Source organism: Palaemon carinicauda, chromosome 13 (genome assembly GCF_036898095.1).
Source record: "Palaemon carinicauda isolate YSFRI2023 chromosome 13, ASM3689809v2, whole genome shotgun sequence".
Classification (NCBI taxonomy): domain Eukaryota; kingdom Metazoa; phylum Arthropoda; class Malacostraca; order Decapoda; family Palaemonidae; genus Palaemon; species Palaemon carinicauda.
This window is the reverse complement of record NC_090737.1, coordinates 138,727,172-138,751,171: the sequence shown is the minus strand read 5'-3', so window position 1 is coordinate 138,751,171 and position 24,000 is coordinate 138,727,172. Positions and strand designations below refer to the sequence as shown.

Here is a 24,000-nt window from a genome sequence, read left to right as displayed (position 1 = left end):
TTTTCTACATCTCATCCCTGTGGCTTTGAAGAAAACGGCAGCTACAATAATTATTATTATTACTTGCTAAGGTACAACCCTATTTGAAAAAGCAGAATGCTATAAGCCCAGTGGCTCCAACAGGGAAAAATAGCCCAGTGAGGAAAGGAAATTATTATTATTATTTTTACTTGCTAAGGTACAACGCAGAATGCTATAAGCCCAGTGGCTCCAACAGGGAAAAATAGCCCAGTGAGGAAAGGAAATTATTATTATTTTTACTTGCTAAGGTACAACCCTATTTGAAAAAGCAGGATGCTATAAGCCCAGTGGCTCCAACAGGGAAAAATAGCCCAGTGAGGAAAGGAAATTATTATTATTTTTACTTGCTAAGGTACAACCCTATTTGAAAAAGCAGGATGCTATAAGCCCAGTGGCTCCAACGTGGAAAAATAGCCCAGTGAGGAAAGGAAATTATTATTATTATTATTAGTATTATTTGCCAAGGTACAACCCTATTTGAAAAAGCAGAATGCTATAAGGCCAGTGGCTCCAACAGGGAAAAATAGCCCAGTGAGGAAAGGAAATTATTATTATTATGATTATTATTATTATTACTTGCTAAGGTACAACCCTATTTGAAAAAGCAGAATGCTATATGCCCAGTGGCTCCAACAGGGAAAAATAGCCCAGTGAGGAAAGGAAATTATTATTTTTTTTATTATTATTACTTGCTAAGGTACAACCCTATTTGAAAAAACAGAATGCTATAAGCCCAGTGGCTCCAACAGGGAAAAATAGCCCAGTGAGGAAAGGAAATTGATATTATCATTATCATTATTATTACTTGCTAAGGTACAACCCTATTTGAAAAAGCATTATGCTATAAGCCCAGTGGCTACAATAGGGAAAAATAGCCCAGTGAGGAAAGGAAACTATGAAATAAACTACTCAAGAAGTAATAAACCAAGACAATAAAATCTTTTAAGAACAGTAACAACATTAAATTTGATCTTTCATATATAAACTATAAAAACTTCAAAAAACAAGAGGAAGAGAATAAGATAGAATAGTGTGCCCGAGTGTACCCTCAAGCAAGAGAACTCTAACCCAAGCCAGTGAAAGACCATGGTAGAGAGGCTATGGCACTACCCAAGACTAGGCTAGCTTAGATGATGATAATAATAATAATAATAATAATAATAAGTATCTGATCCCAAACCAGCATTAGAAACTTCAATATACATATAAAAAAAGAAAAAAAATAGCGCACAAGGCCTACAAAAGATATCGGTGAAAATATCTTAAAAATAACGGTTTCGTCAAACTTCTAAATGGCTGTATTTTCCCACGAACCCTTTCTCATACACCTGACAATTCCGAGAGAGAGAGAGAGAGAGAGAGAGAGAGAGAGAGAGAGAGAGAAAATCAGCTAGAAGGTTATTTCGAAGAGGTCTGTGAACTAGGCCTATGCGAGTTTCATAATTGGTCAGTCAACTGGGTTCGTTCCACATGATATTACCAACAAGTATTATTATTATTATTATTATTATTACTTGCTAAGCTACAACCCTAGTTGGAAAAGCAGGATGCTATAAGCCCAAGGGCCCCAACAAGGAAAATAGCTCAAGTGAGGAAAGGGAACAAGGAAAAATAAAATATTTTAAGAGCAACAATATTAAAATAAATATCACTTTATAAACTATAAAAACTAACAAAACAAGAGGAAGAGATATAAGATAGAACAGTGTGTCCGAGTGTACCCTCAAGCAAGAGAACTCTAACCCAAGACAGTAGAAGACCATGGTACAGAGGCTATGGCACTACCCAAGATTAGAGAACAATGGTTTGATTTTTGGAGTGTCCTTCTCCTAGAAGAGCTGCTTACCATAGATAAAGTGTCTCTTCTACCCTTACAAAGAGGAAACTGGAATATCTGTACACTGTAATAGCAAGAATTAGGAACTGGAATATCTGTACACTGTAATAGCATGAATTAGAGACTGGAATATCTGTACACTGTAATAGCAAGAATTAGGAACTGGAATATCTGTACACTGTAATAGCATGAATTAGGAACTGGAATATCTGTACATTGTAATAGCATGAATTAGGAAGCAAGAATTAGGAACTGGAATATCTGTACACTGTAATAGCATGAATTAGGAACTGGAATATCTGTACACTGTAATAGCATGAATTAGGAAGCAAGAATTAGGAACTGGAATATCTGTACACTGTAATAGCTTGAATTAGTAACTGAAATATCTGTACACTGTAATAGCAAGAATTAGGAACTGGAATATCTGTACACTGTAATAGCAAGAATTAGGAACTGGAATATCTGTACACTGTAATAGCTTGAATTAGTAACTGAAATATCTGTACACTGTAATACCATGAATTAGAAACTGGAATATCTGTACACTGTAATAGCAAGAATTAGGAACTGGAATATCTGTACACTGTAATAGCATGAATTAGGAACTGGAATATCTGTACACTGTAATAGCATGAATTAGGAACTGGAATATCTGTACACTGTAATAGCATGAATTAGGAACTGGAATATCTGTACACTGTAATAGCAAGAATTAGGAACTGGAATATCTGTACACTGTAATAGCATGAATTAGGAACTGGAAAATCTGTACACTGTAATAGCAAGAATTAGGAACTGGAATATCTGTACACTGTAATAGCATGAATTAGAAACTAATATCTGTACACTGTAATAGCATGAATTAGGAACTAATATCTGTACACTGTAATAGCATGAATTAGGAACTGGAATATCTGTACACTGTAATAGCATGAATTAGAAACTAATATCTTTACACTGTAATAGCATGAATTAGTAAATGGAATATCTGTATACTGTACTAGAATGGAGAGCCGGCCTACCTCCGAGCCCATTTAGACTAATTTAGACTTATGTGTAGGTGAATAGGGCCAGCCATTTGCGGCAAACTGTAGACGATTTCTTAGGGATATATGGTAATCATAGCAATGGGACTAGAGATAAAGAAACTAGCAAATTCGCTATTTGTTGCTAGTAATTCTCGGAAAGGGAGAAGTATAAGAAAGAAATCAGTTTCTGGAGAAACGACAGAGTAACATAGGCCTAGGTGAAAGGTGTTCACCTTGCTACTTATCTTACACCGAAGTGTAGTAATCTGCCATACACAGCTTCTCGTGGTATAGTCTCTCTCTCTCTCTCTCTCTCTCTCTCTCTCTCTCACGTTCACATTACCTATTTTTTTTTTACGTAATTCCATCTTCATCCGATTATCTATGTTCAATTTTTTGTTATATATATCTCTCTCTCTCTCTCTCTCTCTCTCTCTCTCTCTCTCTCTCCTAACAGTTCAATATTTAAATGTATTATAGCTAGAATAGTTTATGTATGAAAGATATATTTTAATATTGTTACTGTTCTTAAAATTCATATTTTAATTGTTAATTACTTGTAGTTTATTTCCTTATTTCCTTTCCTCACTAGGCTATTTTCCCTGTTGCAGCCCTTGGGCATAGAGCATCCTACTTTTCTAGCTAGGGTTATAGCTTAATAATAATAATAATAATAATAATAGTTCACAGCAGACAGAAAATTCTACCAGTCTCTCGCCACCCAAAATAGGCAACGGGTCATGCCAAGGTAGGCCTATTATATTGTCATTCACACTTCAAACAATGGCAAAGTTGAGGCATTAGGATATAAAGTGTACAGATAATGAAGATATATAACAGTTTTGCTATTAATAGTAAAACCAACAGGATCTTCAAGTCTGGGAAAATTATCCAATTTTGTATGTCAAAAAACTCCACTTTCGAAAATCATAGCAAAGCAGACGCCAGTAAACTAGACATGGCAAATAAAAATAATTTAAAACTTCTAAAATTACTACCTAACGGAACTGAGAAGTTTAACCCACATTTCTTATTCAAAAATACAATGAAGGGGTTATTTAACTTCTGGTTTGAGGAGTTAAAATGGGTTTTTATAAAAAATTTACATTGCGAGAAAAATACAAAAAATCTTCAATTTGAAATAGGTTTTCTGGTAATACATTTAGTAATGTTACTGCCATAAGTAGCTTATATGTCCATATGAGAGAGAGAGAGAGAGAGAGAGAGAGAGAGAGAGAGAGAGAGAGAAAGGGGGAGTTAAAAGTGTATCGTAAAAAATAAAAACGATAAAAATGTATTATAGAAAATAAAATATACATTGCAGGAAAAAAATTCAAATTCACGTTACAGCCATAGATATGTATTCATCAGAGAGAGAGAGAGAGAGAGAGAGAGAGAGAGAGAGAGAGAGAGATTGGACACAAAGGTAGCTTCTGGTATGAGAAACTTAAAATAAAAAAAAATAAATTTCTGGGGGAAAAAATCTTAAATCTAACGTTAGTCATAAGCAAATGTCCATCAGAGAGAGAGAGAGATTCTGATATGAGGAACGTAAAGTGTATTACAGAAAATAAAATAAACATTGCCAGGAAAAAAAATAAAAAAATTGACGTTACAGCCACAAGCATATGTCCATCAGAGAGAGAGAGAGAGAGAGAGAGAGAGAGAGAGAGAGATAGCTTCTGGTATGAAAAATGTTAAAAATGTAAAAAAAATATATACATTGCTAGGAAATCTTAAAATTCACGTTACAGCCACAAGCATATGTCCATTAGAGAGAGAGAGAGAGAGAGAGAGAGAGAGAGAGAGGTCAACGCACTGGCGGAAGCGAGTGGAGAGGTGGAATCCATCCAGAGACTCAGAGAGCTGGTCGAAATACGGGCAACAGTCTCTCTCTCTCTCTCTCTCTCTCTCTCTCTCTCTCTCTCCTCCCCCCGGAGCTAGCGTTGTTCTTCTCTTCAAGCCGAAAGGGAACCGCTAATCACAGATTTTTTGGAGGAATGTACCCCACGAGCTGGGGCTGTGACTACTACTACTGGCTGCCCACATTCCAAGAGAAGAATCCCATGTTTATTAACTATCATTACGAGAGAGAGAGAGAGAGAGAGAGAGAGAGAGAGATAGAGAGAGAGATCGCAATTGGAACCTCCGCTACCGTCCGACTTATATATCCTCAAGGTTAACGAGTACAATTTCCTAACAAATACAAGACACCTGTCGTTGTGTACGAGAGGGGGGAGGGGGGAGGGGAGAGTGAGGAGAGAAGGGAGAGGAGAAGGGAGAGGAGGAGGAGAGGCGATAAAGGAGGGCAAACAAGAATAATGGAATGCGTGAATACCCCAAAAATGTGGGGCACTTCGAAGAGATTGTGGTCTTGAAAAACAGAACTGGTTTTCATTCAAGTTGCACAGATGAATTTTTGGAAATTTTTAGGTTGAAATAACATTTTTTTAGGCCTATATATCAATTCTACGATGACTTGTCTTGTGTCTTTTTTATATAACATTTAAAGTGAGTTACTCAAAATCTGTACGTCTGAAAACTTAGGATTTGTTCATAATTTCTTCAAACTTGCAAAACCTGCTCTCTCTCTCTCTCTCTCTCTCTCTCTCTCTCTCTCTCATTTACATAAATTATAATTTACGACATATATTTCAAGCATTGGTAAAATAGAAAAATTACTTACTAAATACACACATTAAACGTGGAGAGAGAGAGAGAGAGAGAGAGAGAGAGAGAGAGAATTGTACGCATTACTACAGAGCCAGCTTATGACCATTCACCTAGCAACAGAAAATAGGCCTATGCCAGGCACCTCTCCTCTCATAGGCCAACCTTAATGGAACACACACGCCAGTGAAAAGACTTTGAAGGGCAGAGGAAGGACAGAGGCTTATAGGAAGTACTTGATTTAATAATTATTATAAATTTTCTTTAAATAATTATATATAATTGAAGTGAAAACCTTAAAATATACAATATTGAAAATCTTCACTGAAAAGGTTTCAACTAAAAGGAGCAACTACATAACAGTCTAAACTAGCTCTTCGTAGAGAGAGAGAGAGAGAGAGAGAGAGAGAGATTCTGTTTAGGTCATAGGAGGACCCACAGACTCCCTAGGCTATCCAGCAAGGCTCGAAGTTCCTTCTGTAGCAAAATTAAGTCTACCTGGTCGAGGGACCCCTCAGCTTACTGAAAGGTCTCAAAATTAGGGGCGTTAGATTTAATATTAAAAAAAATAATCATAGCGGACAAAGCTTATTATTGTCAATTATCATTTCCTATATATATATATATATATATATATATATATACAGTATACTTTTTCTCTAGTGGGCCACTTCTGGAGGAGGAGACTCGGGAGACTATGGGGAACAGGAGGAGACTCGGGAGACTATGGGGGAACAGGGAGACAATCAGGAGACTATGAGGGAACAGGAAGAGACTCAGGAGACTATGGGAAACATGAGGAGACTATGGGGGAAAAGGAAGAAGACTCAGGAGACTATGGGGGAAAAGGAAGAAGACTCAGGAGACTATGGGGGAAAAGGAAGAGACTCGAGAGACTATGGGGGAAAAGGAAGAGACTTGGGAGACTATGGGAAAAGAGGAGGAGACTCGGGAGACTATGGGAAAAGAGGAGGAGACTCGGGAGATTATTGGGGGGGAAATGGAAGGGACTCACGTGTCTATGGGGGAAATGGGGGAGACTCACGAGTCTATGGGGGAAATGGAGGAGACTCAAGAGTCTATAGCGGAAATGGAAGAGACTATTAGGGAAAAGGAGGAGACTATGGGGGAAAAGGAGGAGGCTCAAGAGACTATGGGGGAAAAAGAAGAGACTTGAGTCTATGGGTGAACGGGAGGAGACTCGAGACTATTGGGGGAAATGGAGGGGACTCACGAGTCTATGGGGGAAATAGAGGAGACTCAGGACTAAGGGGAAATATGAGGAGGCTCAGGAGACTATGGGGGAATATGAAGAGGCTCTGGAGACTATGGGGGAATAGGAGGAGACTCGGGAGTCTATGGGGGAATATGAAGAGACTCAGGAGACCATGGGGGAATAGGAGGAGACACAGGAGATTATGGGAGAGAGAGGAGACTCGGGAGACTATGGGGGAGAGAGGAGACTCGGGAGACTATGGGGGAAAAGGAGAAGACAAGAGTCTAAGAGGAGACTTACGAGTCTAAGAGGAGACTCACGAGTCTATGGAGAACAGGAGTACACTCGGAAGTCTTTAGGGGGAAATGAGTAGACTCAGGACTATTGGGGAAAAGGAGAAGACTCAAGAGACTAAGGGGGAAAGGAGAAGACTCAAGAGACTAGGGGAGAAAAGACCTAGACTCACGGGTCTATAGAGAAAAAAGGAATAGACTCACGGGTCTATAGAGAAAAAGGAATAGACTCAGGAGTCTATAGAGAATAAGGAATAGACTCACGAGTCTATAGAGAATAAGGAATAGACTCACGAGTCTATAGAGAAACAGGACTAGACTCACGAGTCTATTAGGGAAAAGGACTCGACTCACGAGTCTATTAGGGAAAAAGGACTCGACTCACGAGTCTATTAGGGAAAAAGGACTAGACTCACGAGTCTATTAGGGAAAAAAAGACTAGACTCACGAGTCTATAGAGAAAAAAAGACTAGACTCACGAGTCTATAGAGAAAAAGGCCTAGACTCACGAGTCTATAGAGAAAAAGGCCTAGACTCACGAGTCTCTAGAGAAAAAGGACTAGACTCACGAGTCTCTAGAGAAAAAGGACTAGACTCACGAGTCTCTAGAGAAAAAGGACTAGACTCACGAGTCTCTAGAGAAAAAGGACTAGACTCACGAGTCTCTAGAGAAAAAGGACTAGACTCACGAGTCTCTAGAGAAAAAGGACTAGACTCACGAGTCTCTAGAGAAAAAGGACTAGACTCGAGAGTCTATAGAGAAAAAGGACTAGACTGGAGAGTCTATGGTGAAAAAGGACAAGGCTCAGGAGTCTATAGAGAAAAAGACTCACGAGTCTATAGAGAAAAAGACTCGCGAGTCTATAGAAAAAAAGACTAGACTCTGGAGTCTAGTCAGATTAGACTCACGAGTCTATTGTGGAAAAAAAATGAGTAGACCGCCAGGGAGGAAGTTGACAGGGCGTTGGGAGGCGGGGCAAACGACCGGAACACTAACAGGTGACAATAGTTGAGGATGATGACAGAGCAAGATGGTGTGTCTGATATTACAAGGACACACAAACTTTGTTTAAACATTATTTTTTTAGCCATTACGACCTTCCTATGACTATTATTATTATCATTATTACTTGCCAAACTACAACCCTAGCTGGAAAAGCAAGATGCTATAAGCCCAAGGGCTCCAATTGGGATAAATAGTCCAGTGAGGAAAGGAAAAACTGATGAGAACAAATTACGACACAAACTTTGTTTAAACATTTTTTTAAGCTTTTACGACTTTCCTAGGACTATTAATATTATTATTATTACTAGCCAAGCTACAACCCTAGTTAGAAGAGCAAGATGCTATAACCCAGAGGGCTCCAATAGGGAAAAATAGCCCAGTGAGGAAAGGAAATAAGGAAATAAATAAATGAGAAAAAAGTAACAATAAATCATTCTAAACACAGTAACGTCAAAACAGATATGTCATATAGCCTATAAACAATAAAAAGACTCATGTTAGCCTGGTCAAAATAAAAACATTTGCTGCAACTATATATAAATATATATATATATATATATATATATATATATATATATAAATTATAATTCCATTCGAAGAGGCATAGTAGCTTAGAAAGTAATAATAATAATGTTGGGTGCACCTCAGTACCATGGTCTTCCACTGTCTTGGGTTAGAGTTCTCTTGCTTGAGGGTACACTCGGGCACTGTTCTATCTAGTTTCTCTTCCTCTTGTTTTGTTTAGTTTTTATAATTTATATATTAAATATTTATTTTAATGTAACTATTCTCAAAATATTTAATTTTTCTTGTTTCCTTTCCTCACGGGGCTATTTTCCCTATTGGGGCCCCTGGGCTTATAGCATCCTGCTTTTCCAACTAGGGTTGTAGCTTAGCATTTAATAATAATAATTAAAAGGCTACTTGAGAGAGTTGCCACATCGGGCTAAGTCACTTAAACATAACTAATTTGAAAACTGGGAATATATTTTAAAATTATTTGCCATAGGCCTGCTCAAAACAGTTATTTTGAAGCCTATAAGCAAAGGACCATGCTAAGCTACAACCCTAGTTGGAAAAGCAGAATGCTATAAGCCCAGGGGCCCCAATAGGGAAAATAACCCAGTGAGGAAAGGAAATAAGGAAAAATGAAGATATTTTAAGAATAGTAACATTAAAATAATGATTTCCAATACAAACCATAAAAACTTTAAAACAAGAGGAACAGAAACTAGATAGAGCAGTGTGCCCGAGTGTACCACCAACCAAGAGAACTCTAACCCAAGACAGTGGTAGACCATGGTAGAGAGGCTATGGCACTACCCAAGACTAGAGAACAATGGTTTTGATTTTGGAGTATCCTTCTCCTAGAAGAGCTGCTTACCTTTGGTATTGTTGAAGGTAAGAAAAAATCTAAGCATTGAAATGCTGGATAAATTACATATACTGGAAAGGAATTATTAAACCCCCCCCCCCCCACATCAAGAATACTCAAGCAAAAATATGCGGAAATGTAACACCTGTTAGGCCACTCCTTCTCGGTATTAGGCCTAATGCTGATCAAAGCTTTTAAAACTGACATGGTAGGGCACTGGAAGATCCTTTAATTATTCCTCCAAGGGTAGGACTACTTCCTACCGCATAGTTTTATTAGGCCTAACGAATAGTACTCTTATGCCCTACCTGGAGAGAGAGAGAGAGAGAGAGAGAGAGAGAGAGAGAGAGAGAGAGAGAGAGAGAGAGAGAGAGAGAGAATCTTATTCCTTAAACTTTCAAATATCATTAATTTCCTGAGAGAGAGAGAGAGAGAGAGGAGAGAGAGAGAGAGAGAGAGAGAGAGAGAGAGAGAGAGAGAGAGAGAGAATCTTATTCCTTTAACTCAAATATCACTAATTTCCTGAGAGAGAGAGAGAGAGAGAGAGAGAGAGAGAGAGAGAGAGAGAGAGAAAATGTTATTTCTTAAAACTCAAAAATCACCAGAGAGAGAGAGAGAGAGAGAATCTTATTTTTTAACACTAAAAAATCAATCATTTCCTGAGAGAGAGAGAGAGAGAATTTTATTTCTTACTCTCAAAAATCACTAATTTCCTGAGAGAGAGAGAGAGAGAGAGAGAGAGAGAGAGAGAGAGAGAGAGAGATATTCAGGTCACGGTCAGTTAACTGAATGTTTCGGTATGTAATTCTTAAAGTGTACATTAACACCGGTGGAGTTATGTTAAAATCTTTAGGGTGAAGGAGTGTTGTGACCGTTGGTTCGTTGTCTAAAACCCTTATCCGATTTTTCGGAATTTTTGAAATATACCGATTTTGATAAGATAATAAAATTATACCAATTGTTTTTTTATTACATAAAATAAGTGTTTCTCGCAAACATAGGCCTACAAGTTATATATCAAACAAGAAATTTGTTTAAATAGGCCTAGTATGAATAAAACTTGTCTCCCAGGTATATATATATATATATATATATATATATATATATATATATATACATAAACAAAATAGTTCCCTTAGTTCCCTAGAGATTGCAAAAGCAGCAGGGGAAGGAAGAGAAGACGATGGGTTGGCGAAATAAGAAAATTTGCGGGTACAGACCGGCTTTTTAAAACCAAGTGGAAGGACATAGATGAGACCTTTGTCCTGCAGTGGACAAGTTACAGCTGATATATATATATATATATATATATATATATATATATATATATATATATATATATATATCGTATCCACCTATATAATTAAAAAAGCCATTTTACACCATTTTCGTGTCATAGTTTAATTTCTAGTCTTATTTTCATCCACTATTCTTTATAAAAACAATTAAGAAAATGCTAGTTACTTCTCTCTTTGTCTTCAAACCTTACTAACCTACTAAACTAGTCTAAACCTCCCCAATATTTTAACTTGATTTTAATCTTCCATTACTTCTCTTGTAGTTTATTCCCATATTTCCTTTCCTCATTGGGCTATTTTCCCAGTTGGAGCGCTTTGGCTTATAGCATCCTGCTTTTCCAAGTAGGGTTGTAGCTTAGCTATTATATCAGTTTTATTATCTCATCGCAATAGTGACATTTAAGTTTAATTTCAGAATTTAAAATTAAAATTCTATAGGCCTATTATCAACTTCATGTCACCGTAATACTGGCAGATTAAGTCTAACATTTAAACAAATTAAAATTCTATAGGCCTACATAACTTCAATTTCATCGCAATACTGGCAGATTAAGTCTAACATTTAAACAAATTAAAATTATATAGGCCTACATATCAATTTCACATCGCAATACTGGCAGATTAAGTCTACCTAACATTTAAACAAATTAAAATTCTATAGGCCTAGATATCAACTTTATATCATCGTAATACTGACAGATCAAGTCTAACATTTAAATTAAAATTCTATAGGCCTAGATATCAACTTAATATTATCGTAATACTGGCAGATCAAGTCTAACATTTAAATTAAAATTCTATAAGCCTATATAACTTAATATCGTAATACAGGCAGATTAAGTCTAACAAACATTTAAAATTAAAATTCTATAGGCCTATATATCAATTTCAGACTCATCGTAATGCTGGCAGATTAAGTCTAATCTAAACATTTAAAATTAAAATTCTATAGGCCTATATATCAACTTCATAATATCATCATAATACTGACATTATCAAGACAAACTTCAAAATTTAAAATTAAAATTCAATACTAAAGGCCTAAAAATCAAAGTTTTTATTCAATAAATATAAACTTCCAAATAACCAGGTTAATGTCTGACATATCAAAACCTTATGCAAATAACAGACAGCTGATTTCAATAAAATATTGCACATATATTCTAATTTCTAATTAAAACTATTTGCATAAATTTAATTATAAATTAGTATTTCTTTCAGCTTTCCAATTTGTATTAAATTTTAACACTTTTTTTTTATTATTATTATTTGCTAAGCTACATCCCTAGTTAGAAAAGCAAGATGCTAAAAGACAAGGGGCCCCAACAGGGAAAATAGCAGTGAGGAAAGGAAACAAGGAAAAATCAAATATTTTAAGAACAGTAACAACATTAAAATAAATATCTTTATATAAATTATAAAAAACTAACAAAACAAGAGGAAGAAAAATAAGATAGAATGGTTATATATATAAATTTCTTCAAAGCAAAATCATATATAATTCCGGAAGATATTAAGATTATATATATATATATATATATATATATATATATATATATATATATATATATATATATATATATATATATATTGTGTGTGTGTGTGTATGTATGTATGTATAAAACAGTCATGTATACCACAAATTTGACTATAAAACTCTATACTCCAAATGCTTATTCCTAAGGAAAAAAAAAATGCTTCAAAATAATTCAAGAAGAATTTTGACTCAAATATACATATTCACATCACATTAGTAATGATAGTAATATTTTTTTTTAATTAAGAAAAAGCTTTAATACACCAATTTACGTAATAAAGTTTTTTTTAATAAGAAAAATCTTTTTAATTTAATATTCATGGAATAATGGTGGTAGCCTAATATCAAGCAAGTTTTTTTTTTTTAACTAAGAAAAACTCTTGATAAGGCTTTTATCAATTAAGAAAACGATCTTAAGGTTTTTTCAATTAAGCAAAAGTATTTTTTCAATATACCTATTCATTGTACATAAGTCATTAAAAAAGCTTATTTTCAATTAGGAAGTTTTTTTTATAATCACCCATTAAAAAAAGTTTTTTTTTTTCAGTCATAAACTCCTCCTTACCTTGTTGATGAACCCCATGGACGGCACATAATGGGGGTTGGGACGGGTGACAGTAATCCGGGGGCGGCCCGGGGTAGTACTCCCCAGGGTAATACTCCGGCGGTCCATACGGAGGAGGAGGCCCGGTAGCCAGAGGGGGCGTGTACTGATGGTGGTGCAAGGGTGGTGGGGGCGGTGGTGCTCCCACCCCTCCACCTCCTCCTCCTCCACTGTCGATACTGTTACTGTTGGAGTTGGTGGTGGTGATAGGCGAACTACTACTGCTGCTGTTACTGCTAGGGGAGGGCTGTGACGCCCCTCCAGCATTAGCTAGCTGTTGCTGTTGTTGCTGCTGCTGTTGGTGATGGTGGTGATGATGGTGGTGGTGGTGATGTTGTTGTTGCTGTTGGTGATTCATGTCTTGGTGCAAGAGGTGGTGGTGATGGTGGTGTGGGGCGTGGGGGGTGGTGGTAGTGGAGCCCTCCATGTAGTAGGCGGGACCCGGCCCGGCCACCATGGCAGTCAACATGGGACCCCTTGAGAAGTCCTGCGTCTTCACAAAGTCACAGAACGAAGACTTCCTTTTATTTGAAGTCCTGCGTCTTCACAAAGTCACAGAACGAAGACTTTTTCCCTTTATTATTATTTTGGTCCTGCCAAAATTTAGCTTAAATTTCTGAAATCTCCAATAGTTGCTTCAGCTCAATTTCTGAATTCTCCAAAAGTTGCTTCAGCTCAATTTCTGAATTCTCCAAAAGTTGCTTCAGCTCAATTTCTGAATTCTCCAAAAGTTGCTTCAGCTCAATTTCTGAATTCTCCAAAAGTTGCTTCAGCTCAATTTCTGAATTCTTCAGCTCAATTTCTTAATTCTCCAAAATTTAAGCTCAATTTCTTATTCTCCTAAAGTTGATTTCTTCTCAAGTTAATTATCCAAAGATGATTTCTTCCAAGTTGTAGTTCTCCAAAGTTGATTTTCTTCAAGTTATAAGTCTCAAAAGGCTAATTTCTTCTCAAGATATTAGTTCTCCAAAGTTAATTCCTTCTTCTCATCAATATTTATATTTCTCCAAAGTTAATTTCTTCTTCTCAAGATTAGAATTCTCCAAATTTAAGGCAAATTGTACTACAAACTAAACACTTAATTATTCTAGTTTCCTTCAGCTACCCTTGCAGCAGACCAGGATATCAAACAAGCTAGTTATTTACGAGCTTATTTAAAGGAATTAAGTATTCTTGATGTCTTAAAGACTTTTCTTCAATCTTGAGACAAAAAAAAAAATGTTCTCCAGATTATACAAAAAAATTATTGGCACAGATGGTTAATTAGCTGTAAAAATGTATCACTGATCGATTTTTTTTAAATATTTGGTGCCCAACACGACTTTATCTCAATAAATCTGTTCCTTATTAGACTCTTAAATAGACAAAGACCAACTCTATATGGAATAAACTTTCAGGGTTTTCTTTTCTTCCTTTTCTTCCACTATTCTGTAGTAAAATCTTCAGGGAAAAAGACTCGACGTCGAAGCAGATATATAAAAAAGAATATCTGACGAATACTTGGGGGAAAAGCAATAATTCTGTTCCTTATTAGACTCTTAAATAGACAAAGACCAACTCTATATGGAATAAACTTTCAGGTTTTCTTTTCTTTTCCTTTTCTTACACTATTCTGTAGTAAATCTTCGGGGAAAACGACTCAACGTCGAAGCAGATATATAAAAAAAGAATATCTGACTTTATCTCAATAAATCTGTTCCTTATTTAGACTCTTAAATAGACAAAAACCAACTCTATATGGAATAAACTTTCAGGTTTTCTTTTCTTCCACTATTCTGTAGTAAAATCTTCAGGGATAAGACTTCAAGACAACGTCGAAGCAGATATATAAAAAAAGGAATATCTGACGAATACTTGGGGGAAAAGCAGGCTTTTAATATTAATTTTTTCTTCGATAAGCCGCTTCAAAAACGAGCACCAGAGACCTGTCAACAACTACGAACGAATACTCTTTTGATTAAGGCACTTTGAAGGTCCGTACAAAACGTGGTTTCGGAAATTTTAGGAAAAAGGGCGTTCCCTCTACCCCTCCTCCCCCCAAAACGAAAGACGACTTGGGGGAAGAAATTCGCCTATAGACGAATTAGACCACTTCATCTATCGTCGTAAATACACCAGTGGCCTCGAACACAGACCATAATGAACTGTAGCACTGTAAATTTTCGTTAAATTTCACAAACTCCCTCAATTATTATGTATATAAAAAAAAATGAAACTTGTAGGAGGGGAACCGTCGGGACAACCTTTCGTCTCCACAGCCACACACCAACTGACTGCTTGTCTCGCCTGTCACAGCGACGAACGAACGAACACGTCTACTAGGCTGTTGCAGGGTTGCCAGGTTTTCTAAGTGAGAAAAGGCTAACTTCTAATCAACAGAAGCTTTAAAAGGCCAACCCATTAGTAAAAAAAAAAAAGGCTCCTGTTTACATGATATTACTAACAGCCAACCAATTTTTTTTCTTTAAAAAGGCCAAATTTGAGGTTTGTTTGCCTAAAAAAATGGCCAACCTGGCAACTCTGGACTGTTGCCACATGATGTCTGGTGATCTCTATATTTTAATATCGGTTATTTAAACTGTAAATTTACTTTATACCAAATATATAGAAGCATATTCACATCCAAATCCATCGTAGTATAATATATTATATCGAATAATATCTCGGATAATCAAAAAACGGCAAAAACATGGGTCTAAAAAAATTGGCTATGTTTAAGATAATCAACGACATCGGTTGGTTATTTTATCTCTTAATATATTTACAATTCATACACAGTAATAACTACAATTCTTATATATACTAATTAAACTCGAACGTATAGTAATAAATACACTTATTTGTAATCCCACACATGCCATGTAAATTCAATACGCATGCACACATGAAAATTGTTGCCAAATGTTCCAATATCTCGAGAAATATCGTAATATCGTCCTTAAATCTGTGAATAAATGATCAATGCATATCAAAAGAATACTCTTACGGTATATAAAAATTAAATTAAACAACACAAATGCTTAAAACAAGAAAATACGAGGCGAAACAAGAGTTTTTTCAGTAGCATCGATTGTAGACTGTGACACGCAGTCCAAAAATCCTGCCATCTAGCGGCGACAACCTGAAAGTAGAGTAGAGTAGAGGCCGCTTTTACAATTTAATAGTATTTTGATTGACTACTTCAGCTTGAAATACGACCTCCTTGGCATCTAATACAAATGCATAAATGACGGCAATTCCTACGTGGATATATAACCCAGAAGGACATAAATAGACGGAGTGTTAAACTGTCTAGTTTGACCTAGACAAACTACAGCAGTTACTTAAGCTTACACAGACGTGTGGTTTTTTTAGGGGGGTAGACCATGCACTACTACATCAGCTTGAAGGTTGTCCTATTGACACACATAGAATGAATTTACACAGACCTAGGTGTTAAATAACACTATAAACATTAAGTGTATGGGGGAATAGCTTTGCTATTTCCATGAATACCAAAAAAATGGATGTATATTATATGTAAGAAATTATATAACAAGATTTACGTTTTTTTCTTTTTAGGGATGCATGTGTCCTATTGACACACATAAAACGAATTTACACAGACCTAGGTGTTAAATAACAGTGTAAACACTAAGTGTATGGGGGAATAGCTTTGCTATATCCATGAATACCAAAACTGGGTGTATATTATATGTAAGAAATTATATAACAAGATTTACGTTTTTTTTTTTTTAGGGATGCATGTGTCCTATTGACACACATAGAACGAATCTACACAGACCTAGGTGTTAAATAATAGTGTAAACACTAAGTGTATGGGGGAATAACTTTGCTAATTCCATGAATAACAACACTAGATGTATATTATATGTAAGAAATAATATAACAAGAATTAGGTTTTTTTTTTCTTCCCTTTTTTCGTGATGCATGAAACCCTTGTTGGATGTGCATACTAAATTCAGCTAAGTAATCGTACCCTTAAATCCTTAAATTCCATCCTGCAAGGGCATTAGGACTCTACATTCATAGAGAAGGTCATCCTTTAAATGTAGAGAGAGAGAGAGAGAGAGAGAGAGAGAGAGAGAATATTACATTTCTAACTCAAATTCCTTCGGTTTCAATTTATAACAAGATTTTTTTCTTTAATGAGAGAGAGAGAGAGAGAGAGAGAGAGAGAGAGAGAGAGAGTTACACTTCTCAAATTCGTTCGGTTTCAATTTATAAAAGGAGAGTTTTTCTCCTAAACTCAAAATTAATTACGTTCATGATATGCCAGCTATTTGCAAATAGCCAATAGCAAATAGATTTTAAAACAGCGTACGCTTTATAGATATTTTGGTGGGGCACATAGGCCTATTCTAGATATTTTTTTATAACAAATACTCTTCATATATGGTTTATTTAATTCCTTATTACTTTTCCTCACTGGGCTAATCAACATAAGATAAATTTAAATTAATTTGCTTTCTCTAGGATCTATTATCTATTTTTCCCTATTGGAGCCCTTGGGCTTATAGCATCTTGCTTTTCCAATTAGGGTTGTAGCTTGGCTAATAATAATAATAATAATAATAATAATAATAATAATAATAATAATAATAATAGCAATAGGGATACCTCAACGTGGTGAAACAGTTTGCATATCCCCATGATCAGCAAAGCTGTACTACTCAGGGCCACCCATACTAGGTTGGTCTGCTGTGATCGATCACACGAAAATACCCCACCATTACCAATCCACAAAAGTGGCTAGAATGGTGATGAAAATTGGCCAATTCCTTTGGTCTCTGCAACCTTACCATCGTTGTGAGCTAAAGGGGAGCCTATAGGTCTATCTTCTGAGTCCTCTGCAGCCACTGCCTGGCCCTCCCTGGTCTTAGGATGCGTGGAGAGGAGGCATATATATGGTCAGTCTCTATGACATTTTCCTGCTTGCTAGGACAATGTCATTGTCCCTTGCCTCTGCTATTCATAAGTGGCCTTTAAACCTTTAAACATATATTGACATGGCTGAGGCTTTTGTCCTGCACCACTGGACTATAAACGGCTGCATTTGTTGTATAGAAAATATAAATGTCTTTTCATCTATAGATTTTAGGTCCCAAAATTTAAGTTTTTTTGTTTATATATTTTAAATACAATAGTAAAAAATTAGGTATTTTACAATATGAATTCTAGTTATTTTATAAATAATTACAGATTTTAAATAAACAAAGTTATTTATAACTTAATCAGTACTAAATTAAAGCAATAACTCTTCTTCATATTATCTTATTTACTAGTGTACACGACCCGTCATAAATGACAGCTAAATATTTCGATATGCACACAAGTTCAACTCGTCCCACCCCCTCCTCATTGCTCAACTACAATACGGCAGTTTTGGGTAATTAGGAAGAGTTTGTGGTTTGCCAGAGTACCTCTCGGTGTCCCCCCTATCACCGGGGTATGACTACAGCCTCTCCCTCTACCCGAGGGACGGGGAGAGACCAAGTAGGCATACGTTTGGAAATGCCACTCACGTGACAGGAAAGATATTATTATTATTATTATTATTATTATTATTATTATTATTATTATTATTATTACTTGCTAAGCTACAACCCAAGCTGGAAAAGCAGATTGCTATAAGCCCGAGGTCTCCAACAGGGAAAAAATAGCCCAGTGAGGAAAGGAAATAATTATTATTATTATTATTATTATTATTATTATTATCATTATTATTACCTGCTAAGCTACAACCCTAGCTGGAAAAGCAGGATGCTATAAAGGCCCGAGGTCTCCAACGGGGAAAATAGCCCAGTGAGGAAAGGAAATTATTATTATTATCATAATTATTATTATTATTATTACTATTATTATTACTTGCTAAGCTACAACCCAAGCTGGAAAAGCGGGATTCTATTAGGCCAAGGGCTCCAACGGGGAAAATAGCCCAGTGAGGAAGGAAATTATTATTATTATTATTATTATTATTATTATTATTATTATTATTATCTGCTAAGCTACAACCCTATCTGGAATAGCAGGATGCTATAAGCCCAAAAGCTCCAACAGGGAAAACAGCCCAGTGAGGACTCGAACCCCAGCCCAGCAAATCGCCAGACAGGGAGCGTCTCCAATAGGCCATCACAAGCCCTCCAACATCCAGAACCTACCACAGGATACTTCAAGGTGTGACGTCACCGTCACAACACGATCTGAAATTCCTTCGTCTGGGAGGTCCTAGGAGAAGGAGTGACTTGTTGCCAGGGGCTTAATGCCTTACGAGTTTCTCAAGGCGGTCGAACAGTTCGACAGATAAGTGTTTGAAGCGATGTTCGAACGTGTAAATAGGGTATTTGGTTGTCGAACAGTTCGAAGAAAAGTCTGTTCTCGCCTGATTGTTGTGGGCGGGGCTTCGTTGTCCACCAAACCTTATGCATCTTTGGTTGATTCCAACTCTTCGAACTGTTTGACAAACAGATTCGACAACCGGGTTCGACAAACCGTTCGACATGGCTAAAGCATGATACATATACACGGTATATGAATCCATGTGTGTATGTATCCTGCTGTATATGTATCCCTCTATATGTATCTCTGTGTGTACCCCTGTGTATATGTATCTCTGTGTGTATTTGTCCCTGTGTATATGTATCTCTGTGTGTGTTTATCCATGTGTATATGTATCCCATGTATATGTATCCGTGTGTATATATTCCTGTGTATATGTATCCCTCGTATATGTATTCCTTTGTATATGTATCAGTGTGTATTTATTTATCCTTGTGTATATGTATTGCTTGTAAATGTATCCGTGTGTATTTATCCCTGTGTATATGTATGCGTCTGTATTAATCCCTGTATATCTGTATCCCTGTGTGGATTTATCCATGTATATATGTATCCCTTGCATATGTATCCCTTTGAGATTTATCGCCGTGTATAAGTATCCATGTGTATATGTATCCCTCTACATATGTATCCCTGTGTATATGTACCCCTGTGTATATGTATCCCTCTATATATGTATCCCTGTGTATATGTATCCCTGGGTATATGTATCCCTGTGTATATGAATCCCTGTGTATTTATTTATCCCTGTGTATATGTACCATTTGTATATGTATTCCTGTGTATATGTAGCCCTTGTACATGTTTCCCTGTGTATATGTATCCCTTGTAAATGTATCGGTGTGAATTTATCCCTATGCATATGTACCCCTTGCATATGTATCCCCGTGTGTATTTATCCGTGTATATGTATCCATGTGTGTATTTATCCCTATGCATATGTACCCCTTGCATATGTATCCCCGTGTGTATTTATCCCTGTGTATATGTATCCATGTGTGTATTTATCCCTGTGTACATGTATCCTTTTATATGTTTCCCTGTGTATATGTATCCATGTGTGTATTTATTCCTGTGTACAGTATCATTTTATATGCATCCCTGTGTATATGTATCCCTTGTATATGTATCATACTTTTAACCTAATTTGTAGATAAAACAAATAAATAATTTTATTCCAGCTGTGACCAGACTGTGGAATAATCTTCCTAATCAGGGAGTTGAATCGGCGGAACTTCAATTATTCAAATTTTCAGCAAATGTTAAGTTGACATTAATATCGTTTCGTAGTTTATGCTTAAAAGGTTTATTTTAATAGTGTTACTGTTCTTGAAATATTTTATTTTAATTGTTCAATACTTCTCTTGTAGTTTATTTCCTCACTGGGGTATTTTTCCCTGTTGGGGCCCTTTGGCCTATAGCATCCTGCTTTTCCAATTAGCGTTGTAGCATAGCTAATAATAATAATAATAATAATAATAATAATTTCCTTTCCTCACTGGGCTATTTTTTCCTGTTAGAGCCCTTGGGCTTATAGAATCCTACTTTTCCAACTAGGGTTGTAGCTTACCTTGCATTGGTAATTAATAATAATAATAATAATAATAATAATAATAATAATAATAATAATAATAATAATAATAATAATAATAATTTCCTTTCCTCACTGGGCTATTTTCCCTGTTGGGGCCCTTGGGCTTATAGCATCCAGCTTTTCCAACTAGGATTGTAGCTTAGCTAATAATAATAATAATAATAATAACAACAACAACAACAACAATAATAATAATAATAAAAATAATAATAATGATAATAATAATAATAATTTTCTTTCCACATTGGGCTTATAGCATCCTGCTTTTCCAACTAGGGTTGTAGCTCACATAATAATAATAATAACAACAAAAACAACAACAACAACAACAACAACAACACAATTGTATCTGGCAACGAATCTACTGTAGAATACAACGCAGAATATACAAACCTATTTTATTTTTTCTTTATCTATTCTCGGAAAATAAACCCCTTTTGATTTCAGCTTTCTCGTTGGCACGCTAAACATGACGTGTCACTATACTCCTGGAATGCCATCAAGCGATTTAAGGTTTGTGTGTACGTATGTATGTGGAAGTACATGGACCTTATCCCTTGTGGCAATGGATTTAGATTTAGTTGTTGTTGTTGTTGTTGTTAACTAAGCTACAACCCTAGTTGGCTAAACAGGATGCTATAAACCCAAGGGCTCCAACAGGAAAATATAGCACAGTGAGGAAAGGATATTATTATTATTATTATTATTATTATTATTATTATTATTATTATTATTATTATTATTACTAGCTATGCTACAACCCTTCGAGGAAATGGATTTAGATTTTATTGTTGTTGTTGTTGTTAACTTAGCTACAACCCTAGTTGGTAAAGCAGGATGCTATAAGCCCAATGGCTCCAACATGGAAATATAGCCCAGTGAGGAAAGGATATTATTATTATTATTATTATTATTATTATTATTATTATTACTAGCTATGCTACAACCCTAGTTGGCAAAGTAAAATGCTATAAGCCCAAGGGCTCCAACATAGGAAAATAGCCCACTGAGGAAAGGATATTATTATTATTATTATTATTATTATTATTATTATTGTTGTTGTTGTTAGCTATGCTACAACCCTAGTTGGCAAAGTAAAATGCTATAAGCCCAAGGACTCCAGCATAGGAAAATAGCCCAGTGAGGAAAGGATATTATTATTATTATTATTATTATTATTATTATTAGCTAAGCTACAACCCTAGTTGGCAAAGTAAAATGCTATAAGCCCAAGGGCTCCAACATGGAAATATAGCCCAGTGAGGAAAGGGTATTATTATTATTATTATTATTATTATTATTATTATTATTATTATTGGCTATGCTATAACCTTAGTTGGCAAAGTAAAATGCTATAAGCCCAAGGGCTCCAACATAGAAAAATAGCCCACTGAGGAAAGGATATTATTATTATTATTATTATTATTATTATTATTATTATTATTATTATTATTATCATTAACTAAGAAAAATAGCCCAATGAGGAAAAGAAAGTATTATTATTATTATTATTATTATTATTATTATTATTAACTAAGCTACAACCCTAGTTGGCAAAGCAGGATGCTATAAGCCCAAGGATTCCAACTGGGGAGAATAGCCCCAGTGAGGAAAGGAAATAAGTTAATAAATAAACTACAAGAGAAGTAATGAACAATTAAAATAAAATATTTTAAGAACAGTAACAACATTAAAATAGATATGTCATAGACTATAAAAATAGAGACTAATATCAGCCAGTTCAACATAAAAAAACATTCGATTTATGTTCACCTGTTTCTAAGAGTAATACAAAAGTTACATATAAATTATGTAATATCTGCAAATACTTGGATTCAAAATACTTCCTGTAATTAGAGAAAGGATTTATACTAAGGGATTAATTACGTAATTGTCTGTAATACATTGTAATCCATTTTAATGATGAAGAATATCTTATTACGTCATCGTCATCATCATCATCAGGGTTGCCAGGTTGGGATTTTCGGGCCAAAAAACCTCAAATTTGGTCTTTTTGATATTAGTTGGCCTTATGGAAAAAGGTGAGTCTTGAATGCTATATTTTTGGCCTTTTTCTACAAATGCCTTGGCATTATTCATGAAAAAAGATGGGCCTTAGATATATTTTTGGGCCTTTTTCTACAAATGGTTTGGCCTCATTCATGAAAAAATATGGGCCTTAGATATTATATTTTTTGGGCCTTTTTCTACAAATGGTTTGGCCTTATTCATGAAAAAAAGATGGGCCTTAGATATTATATTTTTTGGGTCTTTTTCCACAAATGGGTCGGCCTTATTCATGAAAAAGGTGGGCCTTAAATACTATATTTTTGGCCTTTTTCTACAAATGGGCTGGCCTTATTCATGAAAAAGATAGGCCTTATAGTATATTTTTGGCCTTTTCCTTCTAATAGCTTGGCCTTTTAAACCAGCAATTGATTAAAAATGGGCCTTTTTCTCATTTACAAAAACCTGGCAACACTGATCACCATTTAATCATCAATAAACGAACAATTCGAAAAAAAAAGATGAACGAAATGAAGGAAGAAGCACGGAACAACTGGGCTTGCAATTGCTTGCTTGGGCTAGACGCCACTACCCCTTTAGTAAGCAAACTCTCTCTCTCTCTCTCTCTCTCTCTCTCTCTCTCTCTCTCTCTCTCTCCTCTTCGTCCTTTCTTCCTCCTCGACTTCTTCTTCTCGTCCTCAAGAAGAACTCCGCCTCGAGAGAGGAGAGAGAGAGAGAGAGAGAGAGAGAGAGAGAGAGAGAGAAGGAGTACTATACCATTTCACTCTACTGTGAACAAAGGAAACTTGAATGGTGTTACAAAAGGAACATCCTATATTACTCAAAGGGTATCACAAGGTGGATACATACACGCAGGGATACATATACAAAGGATACATACACATGGGGATACATATACAAAGGATACATACACATAGGGATACATACACAGGGATACATATATACAGGGATACATATACAAAGGATACATACACACGGGGATACATATACATAAATACATACACAGAGGGATATATATACACAGGTATAAATATACACAAAGATACATACACAAAGGGATACATATACACGGGGATAAATATACAGAGGGATACATATACACAGGGATACATATACGCAAGGATAAATACACACAGGGATACATATACTAC

At 35.6% G+C, this 24,000-nt stretch overlaps 1 protein-coding gene across 3 annotated transcripts in view; it reads right to left on the bottom strand.

The window, feature by feature from the left end:
• Window positions 1-24,000, bottom strand: part of LOC137652520 (fibronectin type-III domain-containing protein 3a-like) — a 211,875-nt gene that overhangs the window by 93,536 nt on the left and 94,339 nt on the right. Inside the window, exon 1 of one of the 3 annotated variants that reach the window (XM_068385976.1) lies at window positions 12,850-13,494. The exons of the other annotated variants lie outside the window; for them this stretch is intronic. Within the exon in view, the coding sequence (XP_068242077.1) occupies window positions 12,850-13,357 (508 nt within the window). The 5' untranslated portion in view covers window positions 13,358-13,494. Of the gene's footprint in view, window positions 1-12,849; window positions 13,495-24,000 lie in introns of those variants that run through there. 3 annotated transcript variants of the gene reach the window in all.